This window comes from Triturus cristatus, chromosome 10 (assembly GCF_964204655.1).
Source record: "Triturus cristatus chromosome 10, aTriCri1.1, whole genome shotgun sequence".
Classification (NCBI taxonomy): Eukaryota; Metazoa; Chordata; class Amphibia; order Caudata; family Salamandridae; genus Triturus; species Triturus cristatus.
The window spans coordinates 671218951-671237699 of record NC_140593.1 but is presented as its reverse complement, the minus strand read 5'-3'; the positions used below and the strand labels follow the sequence as shown (position 1 = coordinate 671237699).

Sequence of the window (18749 nt, the reverse complement as noted above, 5' to 3'; positions counted from 1 at the left end):
CAACAGTGTGGACGTCGATTGTATCTTCGTCGGCTTCATCACTACAAACCTTGCAGACTGTAGAGATGGGGCTGTCATCGATGATGATGGCGTCAACAATAACTTCGTTGACGGGGGGCATGGCTAACCGCCGGCGATGGCGGTCGCGGCTCAGTAGAGCTCCGGACCCTCCCGGGGGGGGGGGGGGGGGGAATCGGCATTTTTACGCCGTTTTCACGGCTACATCTGATGGGGGCTTATGGAAGGGCTGGAAGGCAGTTCGGCCCTGCTCTCGCTTAGACGCGACCCCCCCCCCCAGGCCGGCGTGCGCAACGACGACCGGAGCCGCGACTGGAGCCATTGAATTATTTTCCTGACACCGGCCCCCGATGACAGAGTTGGGCCGGTGGCGAACGGCGAGGCGTGAAGGACTGGGCTCGCTAGCTATCGCTGCGGGGGTGACCCAAGCCTGTCTGCGACTTGGAGGCTGACTACACAACTTCCCTCCCCAACGAAGGAGCGGGGATCTGCTGGTGAGCGGCCGGGGAGCAGAACAGGAGAGGAGGAGAGAAACTGGGGAGTGCGTGGGAGCCGGATGCGGTGGGGTGAAAGGCCGCTCGGCCCTGAGCCTTCCTGTATGTGAATCCCCCCCCCCGGCTCTGCGGATGCGAAGCCTGCTGAAAGCTGAGACTGGGGGGCTCTGAGGATTTGACCTGCCTTCGCCCCTCCCCCACCTCTGCGACCATAACTACCGGAGGCCCCTTTCATGGGGTACAGCAGATTGAGGGACAATTACTAAGGCCCGGAGACCCACCTGGAGACCACGGTTGGAGTTACGAGGCAGCCGTAGGGGAACCTGTGAGGGGGGAGAGACGAATGGAGAAGGATTCGGTTGGCCCTGGGAGCCACTGTGCTTCATTACTCTGCTGAGGGAGTCGTCGCCCCCGCTGCCTGGCTGGGACCTTGAACGCTCTGGAAGTAGAATCAACCCCCCTCCGCCCCACTGGTATACACTTGAAGAGCATAGTCGGGCAGCACTAGTCCTAGGAGTGAGAGTGTAACCGCTATAGGACCAATTACAGGGACGCCCCGCCGGGAGGCTAGGCGGTGACGTGGGGCCATGGGGAGGACCAGGACTAAGGAGGACCAGCGGAGTACTGACCCCCCCCCCCATAATGCCGGACCGGGCTGGCGGCCCCCCCTTGCAGGGGACACCCATGGCTGCCCCCACGAAGGGCACGCCGGATAAACTGGACCTCATCCTGCAGGAGATACGGGACTCAAGGGCCGCAATGGAGCTGCAAATGGGTACGCTGACCACGGGGCTCACATTGCTGAAGGCGGATCATGCCAAACTGGCTGATATAGTCAAAGACCACGGCCAATCTCTTGCGGACCTCGCACCTGCGGTGGCGGACCACTCCTCCCTGCAGCGGCTCCAGACACAGGTTACCTCGCTTCTGGATCGAGTGGAGGATGCGGAAGGCAGAAACCGGCGCAACAACATCCGCGTTATAGGACTGCCGGAACGCTGTGAGGGGAGTAGGGCGGCTGACTTCATGGAAACATGGTTCTGGGAACATGTAGCCCAGGAGGGACTTTCTCCCTACTTCTGCGTCGAGAGGGCGCACAGAATACCGACAGGGCAACCAAGACCTGGAGCGCCGCCCCGACCTCGAATTGTCAAAATACTCAATTACAGAGACCGCGACATGCTCTTGCAAAAGGCTAGGGAACAAACGCTAATCCAGTACGAAAACCACCGTATACCCGGACTATACTGCGATGGTACAGAGGTCTTCCTATCAGGCAGTAAAGAAAAAGTTACAGGCTGCACAATTCAAATATGCGCTCCTATATCCCGCACGCCTGAAGGTGATACACGACCAGAAGACCCATTTCTTCGAAAGCCCGGCAGACGTGGAAGAGTGGATGGAGGTCATGTGCATCGGTTCTAGCCAAGCTGATCGCCCGGAGAACTCCTCCCAGGATTTGGAAAAGCTCCTGCAGCGGTCCTCTAGGAGACCACAGGGCGCTAACAGAGGAAAAGGCGGAGCGGGACCCTCACGAGAGCAGCAGCGGAGGGACCAGGAGGGGGCGCCGACGGTGGCCGGCTCCTTCCGCGACGATTCAAACAAGTCTGCCACAGACTCGGAGGATGGTACGGTTCATTCAGACTCTGACCATAGTATCGTACTCTTTCCCACCATCACACCGAGAGCGGCAGACGACCTGATTGATGAATAAGGCGAGAAGCTGGGACACTGACATTTGAGACTCCTACTAGTGAATTTAATATGCGGCGAGCACGCACCGGGCAACTGAACAACTGCTGTATCCTTTTTTAAAAAGAGATAGTTCACTGGGTGGACTGGTGCACTGATGGAGCTAGTGATTGTGGGGTGTGTTGCTGGCCGTAGGCTCTGTCACCATATCCATAAGGATGTGTGCTACCTTAAGCTTAAGATGTTTACTGGGGGACTATGTGATATGCACTGGTATCCTAACTATGCTGATGTTAGCGCCCCACCCACCCTGCAGTACACTTTCCACCCCCCCGGGGGACAGGGTACCGTCGAGCCACTGGGTCTTGGGCCATTTGAGGATTATGTTTGGATATAGAGTTGGCTACCTCCCTCATGGCGTATGCACTGCTAATTGTTATGTACCATTTGTGCACTATTGTGGGGCCCAACGCGGTTTAGGCGTTGTGCCAAGTTCTGTTCAAGTTGTTGGGGAAAAGGGTCTTCTGGTCGGTACTGCTTCGCTAGGGTCACGCGGAGGTGCGCTCCGCTACTACAGGAGACAATGCAGGGGACTACTGCCATAATAGGGTCATACAACCTGCTCACATGGAACGTGAGGGGCCTGGGGACAATACAGAAAAGAAATCGCATACACGCATTCCTCCTCAGACGTAAGACACAAATAGCATTCCTTCAAGAGTCTCACCTCACTGACTCAAACGCAGAAAATGAGGGAAAAATGGAGGGGTACCCTGTATTCCACTGATTATTCCGCTTTCGCTAGAGGGGCGACTATCTGGGTACGTCATAGGGTTCCCTTTGTTGCACTGGAACGTCGCATAGACGATCAGGGTCAGTATATACTGGTGAAGGGAACACTTGATGGGTCTCTGATGGTCCTTGGGAGTATCTATGCCCCTAATTTTGATCAAGACTGCTTTCTAGGTAGGCTGAGTGGGGTATTGGCTGACTGGGTCGGAATCCCATGGGTGCTGGGAGGGGATTGGAATGCGGTGCTAGACACTGGCCTGGAGAGATCACGTCCCACCCTGCACGGTACGACCGCTGGTAAGATCGCGGACCAATTCACCACATGGGCAAGCGGGTGGACCCTCTCGGACGCGTGGCGCTGTCTCTACCCAACACATAAGGAGTACTCCTTCTACTCCCCGGTGCATGGCCTGCACACCAGACTTGACAGGTTCCTCTGCTCCAGTTCACTTATCGCGAAAATACACAGCTCCACCTATTTAGCTAAGACTGTCTCTGACCATAGCCCCTTAGAGCTCACACTTCAATGGGGCGTGGTGCCTACTCCGGTGCCTACCTGGAAGCTACACCCATACCTGCTCGAATACACACCCCATTCCGCACGACACTCTCTGACACTGTTACCAATTACCTAGCCGATAATTGGAATACTGCGACATCGCGCCTGGTTGAATGGGACGCCTTGAAGGTAGTGATCAGAGGGGCGACGATAGGACAGTTGGTGGGAGGTATATTAGACCCTACAAAGCGTTAGCGGCTGCAATCTACTCACATAGACCATGCGGTAACCCAGGAGACGTTGAGAATAATAGACCACGGAGCATACCTGCAGCGTAAGCATGTGGAGGCGGACAGGGCTGGTACCCTGCTTGCCCGCATGGCTAGAGACAGACCCGCCGATCATATCTAGTATTCGCACTATGGCGGGCCAGGTAGTCCACACACAGGTAGAAATAAATACCGCCTTCCGAGATCACTTGGAAAAACTCTATGCACCCCGCCCCCCCCCCCCCCACCCCCGGTGGACGGCTCTTCTATTGCCGACTTCTTCCAAGATCTCCCCTTCCCAACCCTCTCGGAGGCAGTACAGAAAAATATAGACGGACCAATTACCCAACAGGAGATCCGGGCCGTGATTAAAGGTTTAAATCGTAATAAAACACCGGGCCTGGACGGACTCCCAGTTGAGTTCTACCTTACATACGCGGAGTCCTTGGTGCCTACTCTGGAGACCGTCTATAGGACGGCCATGGAGATGGGCCGCTTACAGGATTCTACGATGCAGGCGCTGGTTATGTCTATACCCAAGCCGGGAAGAGACGGGTTGGACATGTCAAATTATAGACCTCTCTCTATGTTGGCCACCGAATACAAAATATTGAGTAAGGCCCTCGCCAACCGCATACAACCGCACCTTCCCGCACTTATCCACAGTGATCAGTGCGGTTTTCTCCCAAACCGCAGCACTTCACTTAATACTAGACGGTTGCACGGAATAATGGCGGCTACCCCAAGGACTCACCACCATGCCGGATGCATTGCACTGGACCTTCGGCAGGCGTTTGATTCCCTATCATGGGATTTTATGTTTGCGACACTACAACGCTTCGGGTTTCCGGACACATACTTACAATGGGTCAGCTTACTATATTCGTCCCCGACGGCCAGGGCCCGCACGGGCTGCTATATCTCTGATGCATATAGCATCCATCGTGGCACAAGGCAGTGATGCCCTCTGTCCCCCTTGCTGTTCGTGCTGGCATTAGAACAACTAGCCCTGGCTCTTCGAAGATCAGCGGCCCAACTTGGTATCTGCATCGACGGCGTGTACCATTTACTGTCTATTTATGCAGACGACATGCTGTTATACTTACGAGACCTCATGGCTGATGCGGCCCCCCTCCCGGACATATTTGCGGTGTTTGAGCGTCTATCGGGTATGGCTATAAACCCCGACAAATCGACCGGTTACTTCTTTCAAGAAACAGCACACATTACTCGTTTGCAATTTGGCACTTACTCCTTCACAGTGGCTCCCACTACCTTTACATACCTCGGTATAGAGGTTTATCGAACACAGGAGGACCAGATAGCTGGCAAAATCCAACGGGCAATAACAGGGCTCTGGGCCAGTGTGGGCTTCTGGTCCTCCTTGCCCCTTTCCGTAATGGGACGGATCACCATCGCTAAGATGGTGATGCTGCCTCGTATGCTATACTATTTTGTGAACTTACCGGTGATTCTCCCACAATCCATCTTTAATACGCTGGACAGCCTGTTGCTAACCCTTATTCGGGGCGCGTGTTGGAGACGGATAAGTCTCCGGAAGCTTCAGCTGGGGACTCAGAGTGGCTGCCTGGGGGTCCCTGACTCCAGTGGCTGTCCTATTAGTCCGCAGGGAGGAATCTTGGCGAGATTGGGTTCACACCGCAGAGGCTGAATAGAGGGGAGCTACATACCCTATTATTGCCGAGGGCCTGTGTTCCTCCTGATTGCCCCCCCCTATTGCGGACTGCCCTGATGTGTTGGAGGAAGGCCCTGCTTACACATCTGTGGCAACCCCGTATGCTGGGAATATACCCTTATTAGGCGTGCCCACGCCACAAGGGAGACTCACACAGACTAGACTCCAGGCTTGGACGGACAGCGGGATAGAAGAGGTGTGAGCCTTTTTTGGAGATGGCACATTGATGGACCATGATACCTTTATCCAGGCCACGGGGGTGCCGCCACGCCTCTATCTACTACATGCCACTATCACACACTACATCAGAGCCACTTGTGCCCCACAGAGGACTGAACCCCCACAGCACACCCTAGTACACCTCCTATACTACATGGGACCTGGGGGACATTTAGTGCGTTGGTTATACACTGGAGTACGAGCACACGCAGCAATAGCCCTTACCTCCCTTAGGGAGCAATGGACGACGGACTCCGGGGTGCAAATCACAGACCACGAATGGCAATGCATTCTGGAGCATCTCAAAAAAGGGTTGCGCAATGCACGGCTTAAATTCATACAGACGATGGTGTTGCACAGATCGTACCTTAAGCCGAAGCGACTCCATCGTATGTTCCCAGACTCCCCCCATAGCTGCCCCAGATGCAGAGAAGATGAGGCGGGCTTTATCCACATGCTATGGTTCTGCCCTCGACTGCAGGACTACTGGGAGGGGGTGCGGCACTCCCTAGCTACAGTGACACACCTACCGGTCCCAGACGACGCCCTGAATTGCCTGGTGGGCCTTCGCAGATGCTCCAAAGTACAGAAGGCGCGGCTCAGGTTTGTGGATCTTGCCCTTATCTTAGCAATTAGGGTGATCACTATGAGGTGGAAGTCTCCCAGATGCCCGGCGGTCACGGTGTGGCAGGCTGATGTGCTCCAGTGGGGAAGGGCAGAGGGGGCGGCTATTCGGAGAGGGAAGGAGAGAGGGCTGAGGAAGCAACACATCTCCCTAGATTGGGAGGCCACGCTGATTGCACTGGAAGCACTGGACCTGGCCCCCACACAAGACACCACGTCACTGTAAAATGAAGAGTGTGAGTCCATTCGTGCCGGTACGGCTCGAGGAACAGAGAGGTTGTGAATCTGATCAGTACATGGTACCCCGGAGCAGACGCTCCTATAGTGACTCCCTGCTATCACTGACATAGTGACAGTTCGACTGACCAGGAGAGGGTTAGGGTGGGATAGGAGAGCGGGAGGGGGAATAGTTGGGGGTTGAACTTAACCAATGCACTATTTCAAGTTAATAATGCCCTATATAGGACTCCCCTCTAATGCAGATGGAAGAAACCAGATTCATACAAATGCATGGGGATGTATATGATGGGAGAAAACCAAAAGACTGTATTTGAATGTCTATATTTTGAAAGTACATGATATACAGCGGTCACCAATAAAGTGTGTTAAAAAAAAGACAAAATACCTTTGTTGACAGTAAGGGCCCAGAGATTGCCATTGTCGTTATCATACCTGACGTAGAAGGGGCCAACAACGTAATTGTGAAACTTGTCGTCATCGACAATCCAGTGACAGACGTTGATGGTGGCGTCGCCGATGAGGATTTTTCAGCTCTGCTCTTCCCCGGATCCAATGAGGAGGCTCTATGGGGCTTCTTTTCTTGCCTCATTGGAATAGAGGAAACAGAAGACGAAGGCTCAGAGGAGACCTTAGAATGTTTCTCCTATTTTGAGCACTTGCTTTCTGGGGAGGGATTGAGGTGTTTCCTGCCCTCTCCAGAGTCTTTCTCTTGAGATCTTGCTCTCTCGTGAGGCCTGGATGAGCCCTCACTGTCTTCCTCCGGTGACTTGCGGTGCTTAGTGGACTGTAACCACAAAAGCAGCCTCCCCTCTCTATCTCTTAACATTTTAGAAGAGAAAGTGTGACCGATTTTGCACTGTTTTACCTCCTGAGCTGGGTGGAGGCAGTAAATGTAGTCCTTGTGAGGATCATCAAAATGGACTCTCTTCTTGCATCAGGTCTTGCACGCCCGAAAGAGTCATTTCTTATCAGACATGGTGAGGAGAAATTTTTTGAAGAAAATGAGGTCAAGTTCAGACACTTGTCATGGTATGGTTTGGAAGGAAATTAGGGATGTGACTAAGCACATTAATGACCAAAATCATGGCACAAGGTTACATGAGTAATTTAAATCACACGTTGTTACCATTACATTTCTGTCAAATAGGGGTAGTAGGTGGGTCGAATTGTGGCATAGTAACGTAGAAGATTCTGATTTAAAAAAAAATCAATGAGAAGGGCAACACTCTGCAATACAGGTGACGTGCAGACAAAGGACAGCCTCTTTAAACCCAACAAAAACATTCAGAGATACTTGGGGAAGCACTCACCTAGACTTTGATCCTTTCAGTCTTAACTCCTGCACTGCGGCCACAGCCCACAGGCGAATTCGTTTGGTGTTACTCCCTGTGATCAGCCGATTTCCAGCACACAGCAGTACACCTAGGAAACAAATGGAGGTGAAATCTAAAAATTAGGTGAAAACCAAAAAGGACCATGCACTTAAATGAAGACCCAATCAAAAGCAGAAAAGCATTTTTATGTAAGGTTGAACCCAGGCACCCTTAGATACTGAAACAAAGTTGTGAAAAAACTCTGTCTTTAATCTTTAGTGAACGGTGGGTATTTTATTTTATATGTTGGTTCAGACTCAAAGGCCATCTCTAGTTGAAGGAGCATCAAATCCTTCTGGGTGCTGCTTCTTGGCTAGCCCATAGCAGACATTGATGCATAGCACAATCCATCTTGAGATAGCCCTATTTTGCACTGCTTTGCCTTTCTTAGCCACAGAGAAACCAACAAAAAGTTGGTTGTCCTGTTGGTAGTCCCTGCTCTGGTCCACACAGAAGCTATGTGCCCATTTTGGGTTGAGGCGAATAAGTCGTTCCTCCTCTTTGGCGGGATAAGGCAGTGCATAGAAAGTTGGCAAGGTGATGTTAATTGCCCTATGTAGTAGGGTGGGACAACCTGGGCAGGAATGGCGTTCGTGCAAGCAGGACTAATTTATCAGTGAGGAAAGATGTATAAGGAGGGGAAGCACACAGTGCATGGAGTTCATTCACTTGCCTGGCCAATGTTATGGCGATAATTAATGCTGTCCTAATGGTAGGAAGATGAAGAGGGCAACTGTGCATGGGTTTGAAGGGAGTGTGCATCAAAGAGGTGAGTACCAAATTGAGGTCCCACTGCGGCATGACAAATGGAGTCAGCGGGATCATATGGGTGAGCCACTTCAAAAAACACATCATGACAGGCAACTTGAAGAGGGAAGGCTGCTCAGAAGAATATAAAACATCCAAAAGTACTGATTGGTAACCTTTAACTGTTACCACAGCAGTCTTTGCTGGGCCAATGACAAGCAGAACAGAAGAACATCTAATATCTGTGTATGCAGAGGTTGTATGTTCCAGGAAGAGCACCAGACAACAAACTTCTCCCAGTATCCTTAATAAATCGATTGGGTTGATGGGGGCCTGGCTGCTAAGATGACACCAACAACTTTGGGAGGAAAATCGAAAGCCATCAACTGTCGCAACTCAATCTACACACATAGAGATATAGGTTTTTGCAGGTTTGGGTGAAAGGCTGCACTCTGCTGCTGTGACAGGAGGTATCCCAGGACACTTGTATATCTCTCAGCCTGAGATATGGGCACCCTATTTGAACACCCTTAGTAACGCTATCTTGAGAGGTGAGGATATATTCCACTCCTGGCATGGAGCAATTATTGTTCCCATTCACAAGAAGGAGGGGAGGGATGTTGCATCCAACTACAGACCCATTAGCTTAATTGACAATAGCCCAAAAATATTTGCTAGGCAGATTCAAATGAGACTCCTGTCCTGGATATAAGAACATATCCTAGCACACTGCCAAGTAAGGTTTAGAGCAAAGGTTACTACCTTGGACCAGGTACTTTGCATCAGGACGATAAGCGTAACAATCTTTATGTTGCCTTCATTGATTTGAGGGCGCCATTTGACCTGAACCAGAGGGAGAACTTATGGACTGTGTTGGAGTCATATGGTGCCCCAGAGGAACTCATTGGGATTCTAAAAAACCACTCTTGCAGTCATACACCCAGGTTAGGTGGAATGTAGGTGGGGACCTTATATCAAGGATACACATCAGACGATGCGTTTTCTAAGGGTGCATGCTGGCCCCTACACTCTTTAGCTTATATATATATAAATGGAGTGGTAGCATGGCTAGCAAATTGCAACTCTGATGCACCAAAATCAGCAGGCAAAACCGTACCGATTTTAATGTTTGCAGATGACACGCTTTTAATATCTTGAACACCATGTGGATTGCACTCATTGTTAGATCACTTTTCATCCTTCTATCTGGTAAGGGGCCTTGAGATAAATTCAGCAAAGTCATCCCCATCGCTCCTTCAGAGGTAAAATGAGGATAGAGGCTGCACCCATGGAGCAAGTAAAGGCATTTGATTACTTGGGCGTAAGACTGTCTCATAATATGACCTTGGAACCACAGCTAAGGAAAAATAGAAGACTCGTACTTCAACAGGCAATGGCTATAGGGAAACAATATAAGGCTCCAGTGGAGCAGTATCCCCAGCTCTGGAGGTATACAGGGCCACAACTCTGGCAGGGCTAGTCTATGGTGAAGACACTTGGGGATGGTTAGATGTGCCCACACTTTGTGTAGCTGAAAATCAATTTATTAGGTCTCTTTTTAATCTCCCATCTAGTACCCCTCTTACCCCACTTCGCTTTGATCTAACGCAAAAAAAAGATTGACCATGTGATTCAACTGGAACTTCTAATATATTGGGTTCGAAATTTGGAACACCCCAGAAAAACTAAGATATATAAGAAAGCTCTGAAGAAGATTCTTAGCCTGGCCAAGAAAGTTGGCATACCCTGGTTAAGGAAGGTAAAATCATTGTGTGAATTTGCCATGGTGGAGTATATTTGGTTCATCCTGATAAAATGGCGACGGGTGCTATCGTTAACAGAAACACGCTTAGTGGAATTTTTTACTGGAACAAATTTGGAATGACCACAGATTAGGTATCATAACTGAGAATTTCTTGAACTACAAAAAAGGACCGTGTTTTGAGTCATTCCTGGACAGAGTACATCTGGCTCAGGCTAAAACCTTATACATAAAGTTCAGAATTGGCACCCTACCATTAAACGCCTTTACTTCCTTGTGGGATAAAAACACCTCTTGAACATCTAAATGACTCTTTTGTTTACTGTTGGAGGAATCTGTGGATCACTTCTGGTTATTCTGTCCCAGCTATGCTTTAACCCGTAAGAAATGGATTATCTCAGTGTGTAAGTGTGAGAAGTTGGCCTGATGTATGATGTCACTAGTTCTAGTGTACACCTTATATCAGTCCAAATACCCTTATGGTGATTGGTTGTAAAGTCAACCTTATAGACCAGCTATCCTAGTGGTAGCATGGACAAGAGCAGTCTTAGGCTAAACTCTGAATGGCATGTGAAGCCAGCCGTGATACCATATATAATCCCTTGAATACCAAATGAAAGGACACCACAACAGATATATATATAAAATAAAGTGTATTTATTCTAGTCAAACCCTCAGCACTCTTTATGAGATTAGAGGTAAGTACAACACAGTCTTATTTAAGCATACATTAAGTCACACAGGTAACTAATACAGTTAGGCCCTAGGGGCCACGCAAACCATATACTAAGTAAGTGGTATAAGGACCACTGTCACGGAAATAGAATAGGCCTAGGCCTAGGGAATCGCTGGGGCTACACTACACTAGCATTAGTTAGGAAGTGGGAGGCCCACGGGATTCGTGTGCAGAGTGGAAACACTCACGCGTAATGCGTAAAAGTCACTAGCAATAGTACAGTTTAGAAAACGATAGATTTAGGACACTTCCGGAGTAGCTGGGAAGTCGAGACTGGAAAACTAGACACTAGGATAGTCACTATCCTGATGAGCACCGGAGTACCCAAGTTACCTAGCCCACAGGCTGCGGGTGCATAGGGGTGAAGTTGCGTCGGTTTTCGTCGTCGACTCCTATGGATGCCTGAAGAAAGATGCTGACAGGCAGTCAGTGAAGAGTGTCCGGTGGATCCCAAGGCTGGGATCAAGAAGAGAGGAGACCTGCAAGCAGAAGGGACAGAGTCAAGGTCACTAGCCAGTGACCACGTGGAACCAGGAAGGAACCAGGCGATGTCGTGAAGATTGCAGGTGAAAGTGAAGCTTGTCGCTGCAGCCAGGAGGACCAGGAAGCGTCGAGGACGACCAGGACCAGGAGGCAAGCTGTCCCACGAAGGCTCTTGCTGTCGGCGGCGTCGAAGTTGGACTAGGACTCACCAAGCCTTGGCAAGCGGAACCCACGAAGAACGGAGGACTTGCTTCTGGTGCAGACCAGGAAGGTCTGGGGTGCTTCTTCTTTGCAGAGAAGCGGGAGCCAGTCTGGAGGAGCCAAACCAGCGCAGAAGATTTCAGGGTGCGTTGTCACAAAGGCCACTAGCCAGCGGGCAAGCAACCGGACAGACGCGGCAAGCAGAAAAATGCAGAAGGGCCCCACGCAGGACTCGTGAGTGTGGGGGGCTGATCTTCGGTGCAGATGGTGCTTGGGGTTGGGGCTTCTCAATCCCCGGTGCACAACTTCAAGGGTGCCTCAGAAGCTGCGCTTGAAGTTACTAGCCACTTTTCCCAGGTAGCCGGTCCCACGTCGCCCGTCGCCTCCACGGATCTCAGCTCTGCTGTGGATGTGGATCAGGGTCGGAGAAGTCTGGAAGTCAAGGCTCTGGTCGGGCTCTGCAGTCGGTTCCTCGTAGAACGTGGGCAGAGCAAAGGGTAGTCTCTTGATGGTGCCTGTTTGCACAGGGTAGCCACTCCTTGGCCACAAGGGAGATTCTTCAGTCTTCTTCTTTCGTCGAATGTCGAAGGTCCAGAGTTTCTGTTCAAGTTTGCAGGTTCAGGATAATCTAAAGTCTTGAGGCCCAGCTCCCACTCTTATACTAATCTGGGGGGCTGGGATACCTGCTAGGTCACGCCTTATGGGTGGGACCTGGGAGGGGGTGGTTACACCCACTTCCCTTTGTCCAGTTTCGCGCCAGAGCTGGGGCTGGAGTGCCCCAGCGCCGGTTTGAACTGGACTATGCAAGGAACACCTTGTGTGCCCCAGGCATGTCTCATTCCTTTCAGCCCACCCTGCCCCAATACACTAAAGGCTGTCTGGGGAGGTGCTAGCACCTCCCCAAGCAGGAAACCTATTGTCCAGGCCTCCCTGGCTGGGATCACTCCCAGCAGCAGGAGGTCAGACTTGTGTCTGTGGCAGCAGCATCCATTTTGTGATGCTGAGGCTTTGGTTAGAGTTAAACAGCAAAGTAGGATTTTAACATGTCTCTCCCTCTAGAAGGGGGGAATAATATCCTCATCACCAGAAATGGTATGTGGGTATTATTCCAAAGTGTTAGACACCTTACACGACATGTTTTGATAAAGCCAAACCATAGTTACCATAACCGTTTAAGATTATAAGGCACTTTAAGAGTATAGGGTAGGCTATATCATAGAACAGCTATAAGGACATGGTTCCGAAAGCTGCAGACAGGCTCAGCTCATGCTAGAGCACCATCTCACATGTTACCAAGCACTCTGCCTCCAGGATTGTTAAGGCCTGCCATAGGAGTGACTGATAGGTACACATGTGTCTATATGTAAGTTAGGTATAGGAATACTACACCTAAGCAAGGGGTGATTACACGACCTTGCCCCAGCTGAGTGATCAGCCAGTTGTGTCAAAATGGAAGGCCAGGCCAGGGGTGGCATAATACATGCTGCAGCCCCTGGTAGGCCTAGGGTACACCTATGCCCTGGGTACCTAGGGTACACTGTACAGGGTCCAATAAGGTGATCCTTACCAATTGGTTATGTACCTAGGGTACATGGAGTCCATTTTAAAGAGAGAGCAGACAGCCTGAGACCCTGAATGGCAGGATCTCAGGCCAACTAAGTCGAAAAACCAGCTAGACACTAGGCAAAAAGTTGGGGGTAACCATAGTCAGATATCCACCTTCCTACAGTAAGCGGCTGGGTATTGTCCATTTTTGGGAAGCATCTAGGATCTTTAGAGGTGACACAAAGATTCAATTGTGTTTAGCGGGTCTAGATTCTTATTATGGGCGTGGAGAATTAGAATCAACAAGTTAAATGTGACGGTATAGTGGAAGATGTATGTCTTGTCTTATGTGCCACTAAAAGATTAGGCACATATGCATTCTTGCTGGTCAGTAGAAGAAGATGTTTCCAACTGAATGATATTTGATGGGGGTAAGCAGGGTTAATGGATTTATGTACTGTACCGAGACTGGAATTTACGTGTTTTTACAATGCTTTTTTAAATCTAATTAAAACACTTTGTACTATTAAAACTTACATTTTATGAGATAGACAAATGTTTGTCGGTTGTGTACTTTTTTGGTTAACAACGCGAAAATAGAGTATTGAAGAAGAAGACAGGAGGTTCTTCGAATAGGAGGACATATGCTCATGACCAGACATTTGGGGTACTACACTGTCCTTGCCCAGTCCCGGCCACTAGAATGACTTGGGCCCAGCCTTTCTTGATCTTAGTACTCTGGGGAGGAAAGGGAGGGGAAGAAAGGCATGACCCCCAATACTGGTGAAAAGCATCTTTTAGGGAGAGCTGCCTTGGGAACGCCAACGCGAAAAAGTGGCAACATTGCACATTTTCTGCGATAGTGAATAAATTGTACCAGGATTCTCCACATTTCGGGCAGAGGCCCTGTGCCACCACAGTGTGTAACTACCATTTGTGATTCACTAGGCAACTTCAGTCAAGTTTGTTTGACCGACGTTTAAAGATCCTGCCAGGTGCTGGGTGATTAGGGACATCCCTTACGCGTTTAGCAACTTGCACAGGCGCAGAGCCGTCTGGCACAGAACCCACATTCCCACACAGCCCTGCTTCTTGCAATACTAAATGTCAGTCATGTTGTCATTGAGTACTTGCACCCATTACCCTTTGATGGCCAGGAGGAACGCTTTAAGAGCCAAGAAAATTGCTCCCACCTGCAGCAAGCGGATGTGGAAGCAAGCCTCTGCTGGAAACCAGAGTCCTATGATCTCCAGCTCTCCCAGATGTCCTTCACCAACCCAGCAACAATGGATTTATCACAAACATTAGTTCTGGTTGAGGTCGGGAGAGGGTTCTGCCGCTGATCCAACTGCAGTCAAGCAACCACCACTGCAGGTTATGTTTCCTCTGTGGTCCTCAACGTTGTCACTTAGCTCCCTGACTTGGCCCTCGAAAAGAATGGGAGTCCTGTTGCTGTTGAGGCCAGTATTGGCATGGTCTCTGCAGGTATTCCCTACTAAAACCTCGAAAGGGACGTTGTTGGGGGAACTGCCAAACAGGTTGAACTAGGCCTAGAGAGCGAGCGGTGGCCTAGCTTGATTTAAATTTCTTGAGAAATCGCCACCCTGTCCCACGAGCTGTAAGAATATCTATCCGGTTGAGTGGTAGGGAATGGGTTTTGGTTAAGGTGGCTGGACGACGCTTGAACCACCAGACTCTCTGGGGCAGGGTGAAGGACTAAAAAATCTGTGTGTCCCAGGGTGGGCTGTGCTGCCTTGCCACCTATCTGTTTACATGACTTTGTACAGGCTCCCACCAATATATCAAGGAGAGCCTCTTTAAAGGGTAGGAGAGGCTCCCAGGTGGTAGCTACATGGGTGAGGACCTCTGTCAAGATGTTGGTTTTGACCTTCTATATGGGCAGTGTTAAATCAAGCACTACCGCTGTCAGGCTGTGGTTGGATGACTAGTTGTGCCAAATCCACGGGAGCGAAGATAACGCCTCTCCCTTCCCTCAGCGCTATGACACCTCCAGCTAGTATATACTGAAGATAATCAAAGACCCCAGGGAGTGGAGAGACTGGAAAGAATCACCAAGGCTACGACGGGAAACTTCAAGGAACCCTGTAGAAAAGAGAGAGAACAGACAGATATAAGATTAAAGCTATCCCACCTAAGTAACTAGTGTGACAAACAAGAAACTACAAGCTATCAGATTATATGCATGCCTATACTCACACTCTTCACCCAAACTCTACGCTGAATTGAGGATTCTGTGGAGGGGTCTGACTTATCAGCGGGAGTTCAACAACAGGATAAGAAGTCCAACTATTCCTATCTGTGTGCAAGAGAGTTCCAATAGTTGTTGGAGAACAAAGAGGGGATAACCAGCGATAAACCACTCGCTGTGAATGAATAAAGTTTGTTGAAAATAACAATATTCTCCACGGGGTTAATGTCTCTGATATCGCTGTTAATTACATTCCATAGATTCGATAACGCGCTCGTCAGCGCTTACTTGCAACGAAAAGCTTAAAAAAAAAATGGAAGTAACAATGTTCTTACAGCGATACACTGGGAAACAAAAAATAAGTAAGACGGGTACTCCAGCAGAGAAGACTTAACTGAACGTGCAGACTCTGTTCAGCGCGATTCCTGGCTCTGAAGGTAACGCCGCTAATGTTGTCGAAGACAGAAAAAAAAAAGGCACTGCGGGTGCACGTGGTTCAAGCTCTGCTACGGTGCCGATGTCATTCCTTGCAGGTGAAGCAAAATGTGAAGGCGGGAGCAGAGGTTCGTAGGCTGGAGCGAGAAGGCAAGTACAATGCTCTGAGGTGGGGGGTTCTTTGGGAGGAGGGGAAGTGAACCGTACTCCGGGGCTTCAAAGGGTAACTGGAAACGCAGCGAAATAAAAGTCCTCCAGCAATCTGTAAACAGTGACTCAACTCGCCTGGTACTCGAACAAGGGGGCGTGATCCTCAACTGAAGGGAAGGTCAAGCACCTGGTACAAGGATCTGCGTGAACATTTACCATAACGTGTTCTCTGATTGGTCTCACAACATCATGGGCAGGCAAACCATGCGATATCCACCGCAATGCATCCTGGAACATGTAGTCTTTTGCTTATTTTCAAGGCCAGGAAGCGTGCATGAAGCCCGACTGTTAACAGTTCTCCCCTCTAACGGTCTCCTCACGGGTCTAGGCTTAGATGGATGTAGGGCATGGAATCGTCTCACCAACAGGGGAGCATGAATATTCGCAGCCGGTTCCCAAGTTCTATCTTCGGGTGCATATCCCACCCAGTCTACCAGATATTGCAATTTCCCTCTATATCTTCGGGAGTCTACAATACATCGTACTTCGTACTCTAGTTCTCCTTCAATAAGAATAGGAGGAGGAGGAGGTTCAGTGCAAGAGGGAGGGAGAAAAGGCTTGAGAAGCGAAGTATGAAAGACAGGGTGGATTTGCATGTCTGAGGGTAGCTCTAGTTTCATAGCAACAGGATTAATGACATGGACTATGGGGAATGGTCCAATATACCTAGGTTGGAGTTTTCGTGGGCCAGGTAATTTCAAATTTTTAGTGGACAGCCAGACCTGATCTCCTACCTCATAGACCGGAGCAGGGCGTCTATGTTTATCTGCGTTCTCTTTCATGTGCTGTTTGGCTTCTGCTAGCTTTAGTTTTGCCTGTTCCCATATAGCCCTGAGATTGGTATGATGTTCAGTAACAGCGGGTATGTTGCTTAACTCGGGAGGCAAATGCAGCGGGAGGAACTTAGGATGATAACCTGTCAAGAAGTAAAAAGGGGAAACATCAGAGGCAGAGTGTGTGGAGTTATTATAAGCAAATTCTGCTAACGGGAGCGCTTGAGTCCATTCGCCAGAAGTGGTACTGAGTAAACATCGTAGGAATTGTTCCATGGTCTGGTTAGTTCTTTCTGTCTGGCCATCCGTTTGTGGATGGTAAGCTGAAGACAATCTGTGGTCTATATGTAAAGTGTGACATAGCCCCTGCCAAAATTTAGAAATGAACTGAGGGCCGTGGTCAGAAACAATTACTGAGGGCAGTCCATGTAGCTTTACTATGTGTTCTATAAAGGCTTCTATGAGTTCTATAGCAGTAGGAAGTTTTTTAAGAGGGATAAAATGCGCCATCTTAGATAACACATCCACTACAATTAGTATAGTTGTGCAACCCCTACTAACAGGTAAATCTGTGACAAAATCCATGCTGCTGGTGGACCATGGGCGCTCAGGGACTGGTAACGGTCGCAAAAGACCAGCAGGAGCACAATGCAACGGTTTTTGTCTGGCACAGATGGGACAGGCCTTAACAAAGTTTAATACGTCCTGGGTCATTCCTTTCCACCAAAACCACCTCTGACACAACTGGAGTGTCTTTTCTCCTCCAGGATGTGCCACCATGGGTAAGGTATGACACCAATTCATGATCATAGACCGAGTGCCATCTGAGGAGAGAAACAGACGGTCTTTGTGGTGAAACACACCCTGTATTATTTTATTCTGTGGATCAGCTAGCCATTCCTCTCTATCTAGCGGGCTATGTTCCTGTTGGAGTCTTAACAGGAAAGCGTCAGTGTCTATTCCTTGTTTTTCTCCTACCGCTACCATTTTATGTTCTGGTATGATGGGTACTGGAACCTCCTCAACCAAACCATGGTCCTTTCCCAATCTAGATAAAGCATCTGCTTTTCCATGTTTCGCCCCTGGGCGAAAGGTGATTAGAAAATCATATTCACAGAAGAAGGACACCCACCTCATCTGTCTAGCGGTGAGAGCTCTAGCAGAGCGAAAGAACTGGAGGTTTCTATGATCAGAATAGATCGAGATGGTATGTGGAGAACCCAATAAGTAATGCCTCCACTCCTGAAAAGCCAGCTTTATAGCCAGGAGCTCCCTCTCTCCTATTGTGTAATTCTGTTCTGACTGTGTTAAGGTTTTCGAGAAGTATGCCACAGGATGAAGGGTACCCGTCTTCCTGTCTCTCTGTGATAGTACTCCTCCCACCGCATATTGTGAGGCATCAGCTTCCACAAAATATGGTTGGGTCTCGTCAGCGTATCTGATGATTGGGGCAGAAGTGAATCTTGTCTTCAAAGCTGTAAACGCAGTCTCTGCCTCTTGGTCCCATGTAAAAACTACCCCTTTTTTCAATAACCTAGTTATCGGGGCCACTAAGTCCGAGAAGTGATGGATAAATCGCCTATAAAAATTAGCGAAGCCAAGAAAGGATTGTACTTCTCTAACCGTAGTAGGACTGGCCCAACTGGTGATAGCAGACACTTTGTTAGGATCCATCTGAATCCCGTTAGGAGAAATAACAAATCCTAAGAAGTCTACCTTCTGAGTGTGGAAA

At 49.4% G+C, this 18749-nt stretch overlaps 1 protein-coding gene across 2 annotated transcripts in view; it reads right to left on the bottom strand.

Moving 5' to 3' along the window:
* Positions 1-18749, bottom strand: part of WDR90 (WD repeat domain 90) — a 1426420-nt gene that overhangs the window by 430482 nt on the left and 977189 nt on the right. For both annotated transcript variants that reach the window (XM_085628141.1, XM_085628142.1), the window contains exon 35: positions 7854-7965. In XM_085628141.1, coding sequence (XP_085484267.1) covers positions 7854-7965 — 112 coding nt within the window. The remainder of the gene's footprint in view (positions 1-7853; positions 7966-18749) is intronic.